We start from the raw sequence: 16,263 nt of genomic DNA on the forward strand, positions 1-16,263 counted from the left end.
TATGGAGTAAAAAGTACATTTTCTTTAGGAATGTAGTGAAGTAAAAGTTGTCAAGAAATATAAATAGTAAAGTACATATAAGTACTTTACACCAAATGGTTGGCTACAGTAGCCTACAATGACAGATGCATATGTATCATTCGCCACATTTAATGTCAGTTTCATTGAGGACTTTTTCCCAACAACAGAAACACAAGAGGGAGTTCCATAACTTCCATTTTTTTTAAATGTCCACTAGCACAAATCTCCTCTCAACCCTTGAGACCCAAGAACTGACCTTGAGTAAAACACTTCACTTGATACAGTTTCTCCATAGCGAATTTGTCTAATGCGCTCTAGCGCGCCAAAAGTTTTTTCCAGTGCTATGTCGACAATATTTCTTAACGCGCATCAGTCCTAGCATTTGGCATGTTTTGTTGAAAACGGGTTGGAAATAAATAGGTGTCGCCATAAACTTAATCACTCAGAGACAGTCTGACTCAATGCCGGATAGTCAGCAGGTCACAGTAAATATATATATATATATATATATATATATATATATATATTTCTCTCTGCAAGAAATACATTTCTCATAAGAGCAATGCCACGGCGGAGGCAGTGAGGTAGGCCAAAAACCGGCGACCAATACATTTTCACCCGCAACATAGTTAGCAAAAAATACGCGGACATGGCAACTGCCGCAAGCAAGCAGTAAAAAGAGCCACATGACCTGTGTAGAAACAGAGATATTCGAAAAAGAGGAGAAAATAATCCCATCGACAATTGTCTGTAAAACGTATAACGCTCCGCCCAGCACCGTCGACCAATTGCGTTCACGTTGTCATGCCAAAGTGGTTGCTAAACTAAACTAATCGTAACGCAAACTATTCTAAAAGTCAGGATATGAGAAACCTGACTGTTTTCGTCGAAAGTACGCAATGTTACGATTACAAAACTATACGATATTTCAGAGAATAAATTGCGCATCTCATATCTCAGAAAATATTTGTAATATTGTACTTTTCGTTCACGTAATTTATTTTTTGGGAGCAAGCGCCTAATTGACTCCGATAAAAGCACCTGTGCCAAAATCTCCCAGAATACACCGCGCGGCCCATTGACAACCCTTGGGCAAATACAAGGCGTTAATACAATTCCCATCCCAATTCCCATCTCCTCAAAAGTGAATATCTCTGGTAGAAGGAAGTAGCCAGTTAGATAGCAACAGCGTCAGAATACACGTATCCAGTAGAAATCAGATCTCTCTCGCGACTCCTCATAAATCGGGTGGAACGACGAACAAGTTGGTGGAAAATATAAATTAAACATGTACTTAAAACTTGTTTACGTTACATTAGTCCTTGCATTGGTAGCTGCAACAACAGTTGCGAGCGTAGGTAAGTTTGCGACCTAGTAAAGCACAGCTTGTTTTTGCGCTCTCTGCATAAGAAAGCCTGCGAGCTAAGCGCTAGCTCGTATACATAAATGCGCGAGCCGTTTTGAGTGCATATTTATGCCACTTTTCGTTATAGTTGCCTCTAAAAATGATTTGTGGGAATCATACGTGTTGTCAAGTTTGTTCGTTCTTAAATGGTAGATGTGTAACGTTAGCCAGCTGAGCTAGCCCTCTATAGTCTTTTTTTTCAGACTGCGAGCGACAGCCAACGTGGGCTGCTTGATATCGTCATAGCTGCTAACGTTAGCTTTTAGGACAACATTACTGAAGTCAGCAACCCTGAAATAACAGGCACATATATGTATTTGTTTAATAAGAGTTTTGATTATTGTCCCTTTGGACAACATAATTTAGAAGATTGGTGGTTAGTGAAATGGTCAGCTTATGCTCTTGTTGGCTAGATGGCCCTTGCTTGCCTGTCAGCCTTGCGTCACATTTTAATTTATATTGCGTTATTAATCTATAGCTATATTTGCAAAAAACATATCACAGGTCAAGCTACATAAGTCACACGGACAGAGGGGCAATACATTTTAATGTCCGTCATTGGGACAGCGGGTTTCTCAGTCCCTCTCTTCTTTCCATTCGTTACATGCACAGGTGTTTTAAATGTCATAAACCAACGTTGGAGATTGACATGACCAGGCTCACCTCGTAGGCATTCATCTACCAGAAATCATATCTAAGTAACTTTACTGCTCCCTGTGACTAACGTGCTTACAGTTGATGAGTATCTACTGTTGTGTTATGCCTATTAAGTAAATATCTCCCTGGCAAGTCCAATTAGGTCTATATCCATCAGTTGGGCTAATTCCCTCATTGGTGACAATTCTAACCTTTGTATACAACTAACCTTTGTATACACTTCTAATTACTTGTATGTTGATTGATGTTTCCCCTTTCAGATGATGGATGTGCTGAACTCGCTTGTGACACTTGTGTCGGTGACTGTCAATGGTTGAACTGCACATGTAAGTAGTACCTACCTGTTAAAGCTGGGTGATATGGACAAAAATCCATATTGTGATAAATTGCCTGAATTGATGTAATAACAAATGGAACGCTAAGTTTATAACATTAATGTGCACCACTGTTAAAAAAAAAAAAAATGCATTAGCCTTTATACTGCTGCTACTGGTTTGATGGTTGTAGCCATCAATTGTCCCATTAACAATCACTCATATTAGGAAATGTATTTAATTTCAAGCTTCACATTTCTCTAGTATAGTCTATGAACGATATCCACAAAATGCCTGTGGTAAGTGGTCGGTATGGCAATGTCGATGATTTTCTACATTTGTGCGATATTGTAATCAAGAGGCATACATTTTGTCCTTAAAGTGTAAGCCTTATAATTTCCTAGGCCATGTATTGTATTTTGGGGTTATGATCATTGAACTACCAGACAGTACCAGTCTCTTCAGGTAGATTATAAGGCACTGGAGCCTGCCTTTTGACCAAGTCATTCCAAAGGATCAAGATTGAGCTATTTTGAGATGCGGGTCAAAAAGGAATTGGACGGGCCTCCCGAGTGGCGCAGTGGTCTAAGGCACTGCATTGCAGTTTCTAGCTGTGCCACTAGAGATCCTGGTTGGAGTCCAGGCTCACTCTCAGCTGGGCCACTACCGGGGGTCCCATGAGGCGGCACACAATTGGCCCAGGCTCGATCGGTTAGGGAAGGGTTTGGCCGGCAGGGATGTCCTTGTCCCATCGCACTCTAGCGTCTCCTGTGGCGGGCCGGGCGCGTGCATGCTGACATGGTCACCAGGTGTACGGTGTTTCCTCTGACACATTGGTGTGGCTGACTTCCAGGTTAAGCAGGCATTATGTCAAGAAGCAGTAAGGCTTGGGTGGGTCGTGTTTCATGGGACGAATGACTTTCGACCTTCGCCTCTCCTGAGTCCGTACGGGAGTTGCAGCGATGAGGCAAGACTGTAACTGCCAATTGGATACCATTAAAAAAAGGGATAAAATACGAAAAGGAATTGGACAATGGGCAGGTTGCGCAAGGCACATTTGGCCTTAATCCCTTACGCACCAGCCATTTTAGAGTAGAGAAATATATCATGGTCTTTGGACAAGAACACTTTTCTACGTAGTAATCTCATTATGATAATGGGAGTGCCGGTCAGACTTGAGAAATGTCTTGACTATGCAGGATAGTGTGCGTATGGGATCTCCAATGGAGATGTTTGTTTTTAGGCTTCGGTCTTTGCTTTGGTCGATTGTGTGATTTATATTAAGCTCCTATAGGCCTGAGTCATACAGTATGCAGTATAACAGTCTTTATATAGCCAGCCTATTGCTTTGAGGTTGTTCCCTGCTGCTCTGACTGACTCAACCAAACTCTCCTCTCCCACCAACTCTACTCTCACAGTTTGCCTGTTACTGTGGCATTGTAGTCCAAGCCACTGCTTTATTTGTTTGCCTGTGGATGTTATCAGCCCAGTAAATGGGATTTCCTAAGCCAAGCTCAGTTCCTAGCCCATGAGCGCTGCTAAATGATAACGGTGAACAGCTGTGTCATTCCCCCATGTGTGTGATACTCGGAAGAACCCAAGCAAATCCGCTTGTGTTTTTTTTTTTTTTAAGAGGTTGAGCCACTTAAGCTACCAAGGGTTGTGGGATGTTTTTATAAAGAGCCTCTGTCTGTCATGGTTTGCATAACCAACATTGCAAACCAACTAGACAGTCCCCTAAAATACTTTCAGTTGTTGGTGTGGTAAGTTTGCTTATAGTCAAGGTTCCAGGCATACTAGCCTCGATTACGTGGAATGAGGACTGAGCTGGATCTAGGCCCTCGGAGCTTGTCACTGTTTGAGAGAGTGAATGTATTTGGGATGCTTTCTGAAAGGCCTCTAGTAGGCCTGAGCAAGTATGACGCCGAACAATGGTGCATAACAGACTTCCGTGTGTTCTACTCAGACACACACTCTCCATGTCACTGTGTGGACCTCGATGAAGACTGTTCCAATCCCAGAGACTGGAGAAGAAGACGACGAGAGGGAATAAAGGAATAGAGGAATGAGAAAAAAATGTGTTAGGACTAGGCAGATAAATAAAAATCTAGTTGCGGGGAAAAGCAATCTACAGCGTTGGAAGCAACTGCTGTTGTCACTGCCGCCACTGTTGAAGAGAGGAGGTTCTCAGCTTTCTGTAGGTATTTAGCTCTATCGCAGCTGTTTTGCAACCAAGATATGGCTTTGACATATGAAGCGTGGGAAATGCTCAACAGCCATTGAAAGTGCATAGGACTCATTGGGTAGTAGGCAACAACTGCAAAGGATGTATTTCTTATTATGTATACTATTTTTAGGACATTGAATTTACTGTTGGATTCAAACATGGCTACCAGTAGCGGGTATTATGTCAAAAGTTAGCGATCTAGCTAATGTTTTTGGAGTTTCCAATTCTCAGTAGGTGAATTAGCCCCAAATAAATTTGCCTGTGATATTAGTGCACATAAAGACATAGGCAAATTAATCTCTATTAAATACAATTTCTGTAGGCCTATTTTAACAGTAAAATATAACGATAATAGCCTAATTGTCAACCCAAAATAGTACTAAGCTCTATGGACTTGTTTCAAGGTCACACCAAGGATAATTTTGCTATGCAATTTAATTTTTAGAACCCTTTGAAGTATACAAAAAAACATGCTTTAATTATCTTTGGCCTTACTGCTATTGGCCCATACAAATGCATTGAATGACAGATTCACTACATGGCACATACATAGTCCCCACCCCAAAAAAATCTCTAGAAAGTTTGTTCTGAAGTGTCAATCCTATTTTGGGTCCCCAAGAGTATAGAAGAACATAACATGTGTCCCCGCATATTTGAGTATCAGATCTGGCTGTTCTTTCACATGGTTGGTTTCTGTCTGTGTACAGAAGAGGTCGACCGAAAAGCCGATACCGATTTAAATAAATAATTATATTTATATATATATATATATATATATATGAAAATTACAACAATAATGAATGCACTCTTATTTTAACTTAATATAATACATAAATAAAATAAAATTGGTCTCAAATAAGTAATGAAACATGTTCAATTTAGTTTAAATAATGCAAAAACAAAGTGTTGGAGAAGAAAGTAAAAGTGCAATATGTGCCATGTAAAAAGCTAGCATTTAAGTTCCTTGCTCAGAACATGAGAACATTTGAAAGCTGGTGGTTCCTTTTAACAGGAGTCTTCAATATTCCCAGGTAAGAAGTTTTTAGGTTGTAGTTATTATAGAAATTATAAGACTATTTCTCTCTCTACCATTTGTATTTCATATACCTTTGACTATTGGATGTTCTAATAGGTACTTTAGTATTGCCAGCCGAATCTCGGGAGTAGATAGGCTTGAAGTCATAAACAGCGCTTTGCTTGAAGCATTGCGAAGAGCTGCTTGCAAACGCAGGAAAGTGCTGCTTGAATGAATGCTGCCTACCACTGCGCAGTCAGATCAATCAAATCATTGACTTAATTATAATATAATACAAAGAAATACGAGCCTTGGGTCATTAATATGGTCAAATCTGGAAACTCATTTTGAAAACAAAACGTTTATTCTTTCAGTGAAAAACGGAACCGTTCTGTATTTTATCTAATGGGTGGCATCCATAAGTCTAAATATTACTGTTACATTGCACAACCTTCGATGTTATGTCATAATTATGTAAAATTCTGGCAAATTAGTTCGCAATGAGCCAGGTTGCCCAAACTGACTCTGCGTGCAATGAACGCAAGAGAAGTGACACATTTTCCCTAGTTTAATATTGCCTGCTAACCTGGATTTCTATTAATAAAATATACTTCTGTGTATTGATTTTTAAGAAAGGCATTGATGTTTATGGCTAGGTACATTCTTGCAACGATTGTGCTTTTTGCCCAAATGCGCTTTTGTTAAATCAATGTCTTGTTAGAGAAAGGGACCTTGACTCTGACAATGGAGCAACTCTCTCCTGCTCGCTTTATTAACCCCTTAGAGTTGATGAGCCCCTGCGGAAATGTAATAAGCATCATAACTTGAAATCGGCCCTAATTAATCGGCCATTCCGATTTAAATCGGTCGACCTGGATAGTTTTTGGCTGTATAGAATCATTCAATAAAATTAACAATGGTTAGCTAGGATATACTGTCAGTCAGCTAACCATTTACAGTAACAGCAGTTTATTAATCAGGTCAATACACAGTAAATCTAATGCAGAAATTGAGAACTCCTACTGTTGCATGGTATGGGCAGCTATTAATTGATAAAAGAGTCCTAGAATGGAGTTATAAGGGTGACCAGAACCTTTTAAAGTACAGGAAGTGATGGCTGTGCACTTGACCACACACAACCCCACCAACATTTGAGGTTTTTCTTTATTTTTCCTATGCAAAAACAAATAAATGGGCAGTTTTCACTAAATAAATGATCAAACTACACGGATCGTAATCTTACATCAGGAATCTTGATTTCATGACGTCCATGAAGTAGGCTAATTATCTTGACTGCCATAACGTAGACGCTAAAATGTTCTGCCAATCCTCGTGAGATAAATGAATTCCTGCACTTTAGCTGTTTTAAAATTGTGTGCAGTATCACACAAGCTCTTTAACAGATTTTTCAGAAAATCCTTTCCTCAATCAGCTGATGTTGTGCGATAATGTCACCACGTAACTAAACAGCTACACATTTACATTTGAGTCATTTAGCAGACACTCTTATTCAGAGCAACGTTTTTCATGCTGGCCCTCCGTGGGAATCGAACCTACAATCCTAGCGTAGCCAGCGCCATGCTCTACCAACTGAGCCACACAGGACCAACCCATTTTGACACAAGTACTTGTTACATTTCAAATGCTTAGCAGGAAAATTCATGTGTCTGGTATGCTAAATATAAGGGATGTAAGATTATTTATACTTTTACTTTTGATACTTGAGTAGTATTTTACTGGGTGACTCACTGTTCCTTGTCATTTTTTATTAGGGTACGGTGTCTTTACTTTTACTCAAGAATGAAAATATGTTATTTTCCCACTTAAGCTCCTCTGTCTCGATGCTCGGATCTGATTTATTTGGATCAGTTTTTTGTTGCAAATGACCGTTACCATGACAACCACCTCAAAATGTTACGGAACGGTGACAGGAAATGAGTGTGGTATCTGTGTGCTACATCCGTGTGAATGCGCACATCTTATATCATCTTGTACAGGGCCACCTGTACAACTGAGTGTGGAGATATAGAAAGAATCCGATTTGGGTTCTTAGTAGCGATGGGGGAAAATATTTTGATTTTTTTTGTTGAATATATTGTTTTGACACGTGCAATATTATTTTAGCCCTAGTCTGCTGTACCTGCACCAAAACTCTAGTATTTTCCCTTCATAGCCTGTTCTAATAGTTTTTTTTTTACGTAGGGAGCCAATTTGTTTTCAGCACTTCTATTTCCATGTCTGATCAAACTACATTTTCTCATGGCTCTCGTCACTGCAGCAATATTTTTAGATCACTGAATCACAATGTAATCACAGTATCGAATCGCAATACACACAATCGTGAGAATTGCAATACATATTGAATCGGCACCTAAGTATCGTGACTATATTGTCTCGGAAGGTCCCTGGCAATTCCCAGCCTTAGCTCTTAGTGGCTGTGTGAACACAGCCATAGTGTGTGTGTGTGGCTCATATTCACTCCTCTCAGCAGCCACAACAACATAGACAAAATCCTAAAGCACCGTGTGTCACACACCAGAACAAACAACTCACCACTACTCCAGTCACTCTTAAACACACGCACCTGAACTAACATCTCTAACCACACAGTAGGTCTTAGGACTGAACTAATGCTTCTCACAATTCCCCAGCAGATCGCCTATTAGATATGAACTAAGCAAATCTGAAAGCTCACACAGACTCACTATGGAGGTGGCAGTTCTAAAGTACACTACAGACCCAGCTCACTTAGGCCTAGGTATTAACCCAACTCGCTGTGGTGAGTTTGTCAACCCCACTGTTATTATCAGATTTGTCTTTGAGTTAGGGATTTCATGTGAACAATGCATTGCCGTCAGTGACACCATTTTGTTCTGAAGGCTGTATTTGTGTGTCAGCTGGTTTAGCTCAGTGGTCTTAAAGGTCTTGATGTAAGAAAAACGGAAGGTGCACTTACGCATCGGTATTATGAGCCTTAAGGGTTTCTCCTCTAACAAGCTTCCCCTCTGCTCTCTCACTGGATGCCCCTAGCATGTCATAATACTTCAGGAATGTGTGTGAGTGAGTTCCATCTTTCACAGCTGCCTGTGAGGTAACGGACCCTTCTACCCCCTCGGCCAATAGAATGTCTGCTGGATACACTGATAGTAGTGGGGTCACAGACACTTTGCAAGGGTTGTGGCAACACTCCACAAATACAGAAAAGGAAGGGTATAAGAGATCACCAAGGTTTCTGTTCGTGTCAATGTTTTTCTATGAGCAGCAGCAAGTCAACTTTGCCTAATTGTCTTCACACTGTTTTTATAGCGAGGCCAGACCAGATTGGTCATATGAGGATCTGTGTCAGAACAGAGGTGAATATCAGCCACTTGTTTTTTTTCAGCAGAGAGCTGTCATAGATTTTTCTGTTTCGGTTCAGTTTTCCAGTTTTGGCTGGGGATGTCACAGAATAGTAAGTATAGCCCTACCTAAATGTTTTTGCTGTATGATGAGTGTGGTGACAATCAATGTCTTGTTAAAGGACCCTTGACTCTGACAATGGAAGAACTCTCTCCTGCTCGCTTTAGTAACCCCTTAGAGTTGATGGGCCCCTGCGGAAATGTAATTAGCATCATAAAAAAATCCCCATCAAAATCTTATCACCAGCTTAAACTGACATGTTTTTTTTTGTTTTTTTGGGCTGCCTCTCAATCCACCACATCCGTCGATGTCGCTCTTCTGCATCTGTGGTGAAAGGTGGCAGAGCTAGATGAAAACGTCTGTCGTGTCTGAACGGTTTGGCCTAGATAACTATTATGACCCCTCTAAGGGACCCCTCTCTCACAAACATGTAAATGACTGAAGGTAGCTGGGTACCAGTTAAATCCATGTCAGAAGCTGTTATTCGTTGTGTTTCTATGGGCTAATAGCAGCAAGGACAAATCCAATGTTTCATCAAGTAATACGCTAAGGGGTCCTAAAATACGAAATCGAACAGCTGAATGATCCATGGTATAAATCTTTTTTTTGGGGGGGGGGTTGTTTTAAGACTCTTAAGGATTAAATGAAGACTAACAGAGTTAGTCAGTGTCACTTCTCGTAGCTGATGTCCAGAGCAAGGGGTTTTGCTCAGGCTAGGATTTCTGGTCCTTTCAAGTCTCTTCCTGTACCTCCACACTCATCTCACTTTCTTTTTTTTCTTGCTCTCACACATGCACGCCCTAAAGGGCCCTTGACTCTGATAATGGAACAGTTATCAGTAATGGAAAGATCATGCATTGGGAGGGGGAATGGGCTTTGACTCAGGACTTTCCAGGAAGGAGGAGGACTGGGAGAAGGAACACACTATAGACTCCTGAGCTGACAAAACCATTTAATTAAAATCTCACCTTGTGCTAATTCATTTGACTAAAAACAAAGGTGATCCTTGTGTTTTTAAACTGCTTGTGTTCCATGGGGTGTCAGGATTAGTGTAAGGAATCTTTTGGAAATGATCACATGAATATATTTTCTTGTCTTTGTTTCCTGTAGAGCACACACAATCACATCTTTTATTTGTGCTTGTGTTTTTCTTTTATCCCCCTGTTCAGTTAGAGAAACTCCAGCTTTCTCCAATGTTTCCTGTGTCAACATCACGTCCATAAACGGTCAGAACATGACCGTGGGCAACTGCTCTAATGAAATCTGCTCAGGTAAGGACTAATACCATCACCTGGTTCATTTAAAGGCCTCTACAGAGGGATTAGATGTTTTGTCATTCCAGTGACTCACTTTGTTAATATGACAAGTCAACCTTCAACAGTAAGTGACTGATCTAGGTATATGTAGAGATTCTATATCTTTGTTCTGTGGTCTTAGTTGCTTTGTCTCAACACTCTAAAATGCTTCCCTTCTTTCCTAATTCCTTTGTCCCTGCCATTCTCCACCCCATGGCTCCTTCCTCCCATCCCTTATCCTTCCACTGGTCCAAAAGGATTAAGTGGGTGAAAGCTATTTAAATGAATTCGCCCTATTACATTCACCAATCTAGCCCTGTCAGATCACAAGGGAAGGAATCATTTTGGGACTTTTCAGACATAGACACCGCCATAACCTGGCCATCTCCTTCTTTCCTGGTTTTTACCCTGTCTGTCTATCTCATGGTGTCCGTCACTTCAATGGGATCTCCACCTGTTGCTACTACAGTTGTAACTGACATCCCTGCCCCACCCACAATCTCTGCTGCTCCAGTTACCCCTACGGCCAGCAATGCAACTAACAGCAGCACCACTGAGCCCACCCCAGGTAACCAGCCCAAACCAGCATCTCGTCTGCTACCTTCAAATCGGTGTATGTTTGCTGTGTGACTTGATTCTTTTGAGGGAGTTTTTGTATGTCAAATTTAAATATGGTGAAATGGTCAACTGTTTTTTATGTCTATGCATTTAGTGAAATAATACTAAACTGACATCTCACCGCTGGTTACAGCTGACCTAACCACTGCAGTACCAACTGCCCTGCCCGCCACTAACGGTACGGTCCCAGTCTCTGCCGCAACGCATGCTTCAAGTAAGTTCCCATGCCAGCCCAGCCTGGTATGAAATCAAGACTATTATTTATGGCTGCTTGTAGAGCACCAAGGATTCCATAGAAAGCGTTACTGAATTTAAACTGGATTCCACCTGTGTATTATCAATATGGTTCTATATCCACTTAGCCCTGGCTAGTGGCTCATACAGTGAAATAACCAACTTGGCACTCTCCCTCCTTGTGCAGACGTCAGTGTCACCACCGCATCACCTGTGGGGCCTTCTCCAGCGCCTCATAAGAATTCCACATTTGACGCAGCGAGCTTCATTGGGGGCATAGTGCTGGTCTTGGGCCTGCAGGCTGTGGTCTTCTTCCTCTACAAGTTCTGCAAGTCCAAGGACCGCAACTACCACACCCTCTGAAGAACCCACTCCACCTCCACCAACCACAATACCTACTCTGGGGCCCACTATGAACACCCAAACCCGAATCCCTGGCCATTGTGATTATCACAGTTTTTCCGATCAATGTTTCTCCCAAAAGCCTAATGCCATTGCGGTGCCAACCTGTGGTTTAGGCCTGTAGATTAAATACACACAAGGTTATAAACTGTACACACCCACAAGTGCGCCACATCTTTTACTGTACGTAGTTTGCTGCACATTTCTCACACCCTGGTGCAGCTGAAGTGAACTCCAGCGCAGTGGCATTTGAGCCTTCAACAGAGGATTACATCACTATGGATTCCCCGTCTCTCGTCCCCTCTTCTCGCTCCCCACTCCCCCTTATCTCGTTCCCCCTCTCCTCTCCTACACCCCCCCCCCCCCCCCCCCCCCCTCTCCTGCAGTGGGTCATTGTGGCTATTCTCCTGTGTGCTGACTGGATGAAAAGCAGACTTGTTTACTGCTTCACTCCCCTGGCCCTTCATCTTAATGTTTTACCTGCCTGGCCTGTCATTAATAGACCCAATAGTAATTTATGTAAACTTTCAATTCTGCTGGTGTATAGTGGGGCTGCCACAGCGTTGAAGTACTAGCTTGTTCATGCACCTTGGTAACGCTTTGGAAACACTGTTTGATTGAGGTCCCCTCCCCCTTTCTTTTTTGGAACTAGATGACTGGATGATATAGCATAGCTTTTTTTCTTGTTTGTCATGGGACATTTCTGGGTAGGTGTTTTCACAACTCCTTTTATGAAGAGTTTGTATTCATCTGATGGCAGAGATGCCTGTTAAAGTAAGAATAAAAGGAGAACTCTAAGCAATAGTCCATCCTCTAAGCAGGGCCCTACAGTGTGACCACTTTACTCACATATGCGTGTAAATATTTTGCTGTGTGAACTGGATTTTTAAAAATGTATTTAGGAGCACCAATGCACGTAGGAAAAATTATTCTAGCTTTATTACCTCAAATATTTAGCATTGTGCTACTAAATTTATTTGTGTGCCTACATTTTTCAACTTAGGTGCACACAAAAAAGTCAGTGTAGAGCCCTGCTTAAGATAGAATATTAAGTAGATGCCCCCGTCTTAAGTGGAGGATGAGTTGGGCTCTCTTGGTGTTAAGACTCAGTGCTGTGTGCGTTTGGCAAACACTACACACTGCCAAAAGAGCAGCTCAATGCAATAAACCCAAGTCAACCCCTAATTTCTACAACCCCCCCCCCCCCCCCCCCCAAACAAATCTTTACCGACTTCAGCCAAACAGATTGCAGTGATGAGTTGGACCACTAGACTGGAGATGACCCCTTGACCCACCACCTTCCTTTAACAGGAAGGAAATCACAATGAGCCAAGTCTTTAGGACACGGTTGAAGCGGTCTACAGATAAAATATTGTGGTAAATATATGGGAGTGATAAATCAATCGGAAGTATAAATTATTGTGTTGAATTGAGTTGGAAGAAGATAAGACAGCATGCACCTTGATGGTGACAGTATTGGAAGCAAAGTGCCTTTAATGTTATGTCTGTTACTTAAAGTGGGGGGAATGAGGGAGATTTATGATGATGCTCCTCTTCCTCCTGGCTGAGGCTTAATTGTCATGAAGTAAAAGCAGTCTGGACACAGGACAGGAGCAGTATCGCGAGAACAGAACCACAGTTGGCCTCCGTTCCATTTTAATTCAGCCAACCCAGGTAGTAAACTGAAATTCCACATTTTCCTCATAGAAAATGATTGGGATTTACATTTCAGTTGACTTTATGAATTGACTGAATTGAAATGGAATTGAGCCCAACCCTGAGAACCCTAGTATCCCAGCTATACTGAAAAGCCTTTTATTATTGAAGAGTAGATAGATACAGTAGTTGCTCATCGTGGTTTTGGATGGATGAAGACCTATTAGGTTTAAATTGATTTAGAATGGCATTGGTTGAAAAGTGACCCCTATGTACACTGAATATATTTTGTTTCATTAAATGTAGGGCCTAAGTTCCACACAGCTCCCTAATGTTAGTTCCCCCTCATATTGTACACACATTCTAATGACATGTGTTTTTGAAAATAATAAAGGTGGAAAGGCATTTATAGTTAACTGCCAAAATAAATGAAACACTTGCATGAATGAGGGATACAGTATATTGAAAGCATGTGCTTCCACACAGGTGTGGTTCCTTGGTTAAAAAAAGCAATTAACAGCTCATGATTAGGGTCATGTATTAAAAATGCCCAGTTGCCCATTATTTTGGCTACCATTGCTAGGAAGAAGAGAACTCTGTGACTTTGATAGAGGGGTATCAAAGGAGCATAGGAGGTTTAAACGGTGTGTCTCTCAAAGGAGGTTGGTGACACCTTAATTGAGGAGGGTGGGCTTGTAGTGGTTGGAGCGGAATCGGTATATAGTATCACAACTCAAACATGGTTTGATGCCGTTTCAGCCATTATTATTATTATTATTATGAGCTGTCCTCCCCAGGCAGTTACCTGTATTTTAAGCTTAGTTAGTAAATTAATGTTTTCTGGAGTCATTGCATAAATTGGATAAAGTTTTGAAAGTGTCAAATAACTGACTCAATAACTGGTCCCTGAACTTAAGTGACTTTTAATGTTGAGACATTGTCCTTTGCATTTTGGGAGTTTTCTTTTCTCCTATTGAGGCACCTTTTTTTAATGTAGTGCCAAGGAGAGGAGATGGGTGTTGAACTACAGAAAAGCAGTAACTAAGTTTCCCAAGTTTAGAGTGCAAACAGTGTGTCTAGTTCTTTGATTAGCTTGCTGCTAATAGTGTGACTTTGTCCCCTTTGTACATAGAGCTATCATGTCATTCAGTTGATTTACCTTAAAGGTTTGAACTTTCAATCCTGTAAAGGCAAGATTGAGTTTTTTCAGTAGCATTCACTTGCAATGGCTTTTTTTTCTGCATTAATGCATGTCAAACAAATGGAAATGTAATATTTTCTGTTGAATTATGCTATTGGGGCTTCAGACACTTAAAAGAGAAAGAACCACTTTTGGTAGAGAAGAGTATGCCTGAACAAATGTGTGTTAATGCCGAAGTTCTCAGTCTTGGCATGGAAAATGGAGTGCGGCACTGATGGTTTTGTTTTGTACTTTTTGCCTTCCTGTTGCTGCCAAAAATGTATGAATGCTTGTGAGAGAACTCTTAGCTCAATATTTTCATAATTATGAAAAAATATCACCTTGCTTTGTATGGAACACTCAGTGTAATTTAAAAGTGCACGTGTCTGTCGTTCATTGGCCCTGATTTAATGTATGTTCTTAATCACCTTAGGTTTGCCTTTTAAAGCTGAATCTGCAGTCACCCGATGGCATTAGGCTACATCCCAAAGTTGACCCCCCAACTATGGCAAGTCAGATGTACAAATCTAGTTTTGCTTTGTCTGCATTCACAGTATGCTGAACATTGAGTCCTCTACTCTCACTCACACAAAGGAAAGTTAATGGCCAAATGTCAGGTGGAGAAGGCAACTGATAAGCATTTGTGAATCCATAGAGCATTCTGAGTGTTACTTCACCATTATTTCTCCTTTTGCCATGGTGTTAAGGACACCGTGATTTAAACTGTCTGCATGCCGTAGGAACACACAATGTAGCAGTGAGTATTTTCTTTCAGTGTTTGTCACAGGACATTGCCAGTACCCATAGCAACTGATACAAATATTCTGATACTATTTTTTTTTCTTCAGCTCGGGCAAACTAAGTCACACGGCCCGGCCCCTCTCCATGCACCTTTTCAAGAAAAGTGCCTTACTCAGTTGAACATAAATGAAGATTTGTATTTTTGTCTTAACTTGATAGTACACCCGGTAGATATTAAAGGGACTCTGCACTTCCAGACCCCTTGTAAAGATTAAATCAAAGATGCTTTGCGTGGTGAGAGCAGCTTTTAAATGTCTTTATTTTCTCAGTCACACTCGACTTTGGGAGCTTAAACCAGACAGAAGAATGGGTCAGCTGGCCAGATTCACAGGCATGCAAAATGTCAAATTGTGTTCCATGACTTGTGTTCCATGACTTGGCTACATTCCAACATATAATTCAATTTACATTGTAACAATGTAGCTGTCTTTGGAACAATGGCACCCATTACTATTGTACATCTCAAACCCAGTTTGCTGATGTTTACATGTCTATGGCTCTGGGGGCAGCCACCATTTTCTGTGTGAAGCTCTGAAGCTTATGTTTACAGAGCTTTTAAAATTGAGTTTTTGTTTGTTGCTTTCTAACAATGTCCATATGTCACCTTGATTTTAGTCCAGTTAAATAAGAGGTTCTAGGTCTTATGGAATGATTCTTCTGTGTTGCTCTCATGTGCACAAAGATGCAGATGAATATGTACACGTACAGTTGCTGTTATATTTAGCCATGATGCCTGCTACTGTTTTATGCTTGTTTTATATCCATTTTGCCTGGAACTTGATTTGCCTTGTTTTCTTTTATTAGTTTTGCCATTAGCTTGAAGATGTTAAATTCAATAAAGTTTGAATATTGTTGAACATGGACTTTGTATTTACTGTTGCTGCAACTTCTGATGTTTCATAGCAGGGAAATCTTATTCAGAATGCAGTGCAACATGCTGTAAATCACAAACCAAGACCGCTACAATGGGCTCTACACTGTGAAACAGTTTGGTAACCAAGGACTTGAGTTTGAGCCTCTTATCAGTGGGACAATGGGG

At 41.0% G+C, this 16,263-nt stretch overlaps 1 protein-coding gene across 1 annotated transcript; it reads left to right on the top strand.

The window, feature by feature from the left end:
- Positions 1-1,151: 1,151 nt before the first annotated feature.
- cd164 (CD164 molecule, sialomucin) lies at positions 1,152-16,081 on the top strand. Its single transcript, XM_020496966.2, has 6 exons — positions 1,152-1,379; positions 2,344-2,409; positions 10,208-10,309; positions 10,803-10,901; positions 11,085-11,165; positions 11,373-16,081. The coding sequence occupies exons 1-6, from the start codon at positions 1,310-1,312 to the stop codon at positions 11,546-11,548; spliced, it is 594 nt and encodes a 197-aa protein (XP_020352555.1). The 5' UTR covers positions 1,152-1,309; the 3' UTR covers positions 11,549-16,081.
- The last annotated feature ends 182 nt before the right edge of the window (positions 16,082-16,263 follow it).

The sequence above is a fragment of the Oncorhynchus kisutch genome, linkage group LG12, assembly GCF_002021735.2.
Source record: "Oncorhynchus kisutch isolate 150728-3 linkage group LG12, Okis_V2, whole genome shotgun sequence".
In the NCBI taxonomy this organism is placed as follows: Eukaryota; Metazoa; Chordata; class Actinopteri; order Salmoniformes; family Salmonidae; genus Oncorhynchus; species Oncorhynchus kisutch.

Bases quoted from the DNA above. Each gene is read 5' to 3' on its own strand.
- cd164 (XM_020496966.2), top strand. From the start codon at position 1,310: ATGTACTTAAAACTTGTTTACGTTACATTAGTCCTTGCATTGGTAGCT. The intron at 2,410-10,207 runs GTAAGTAGTACC...CCCCCTGTTCAG, and splicing joins TCAATGGTTGAACTGCACAT to TTAGAGAAACTCCAGCTTTC. The intron at 10,902-11,084 runs GTAACCAGCCCA...CGCTGGTTACAG, and splicing joins CACCACTGAGCCCACCCCAG to CTGACCTAACCACTGCAGTA.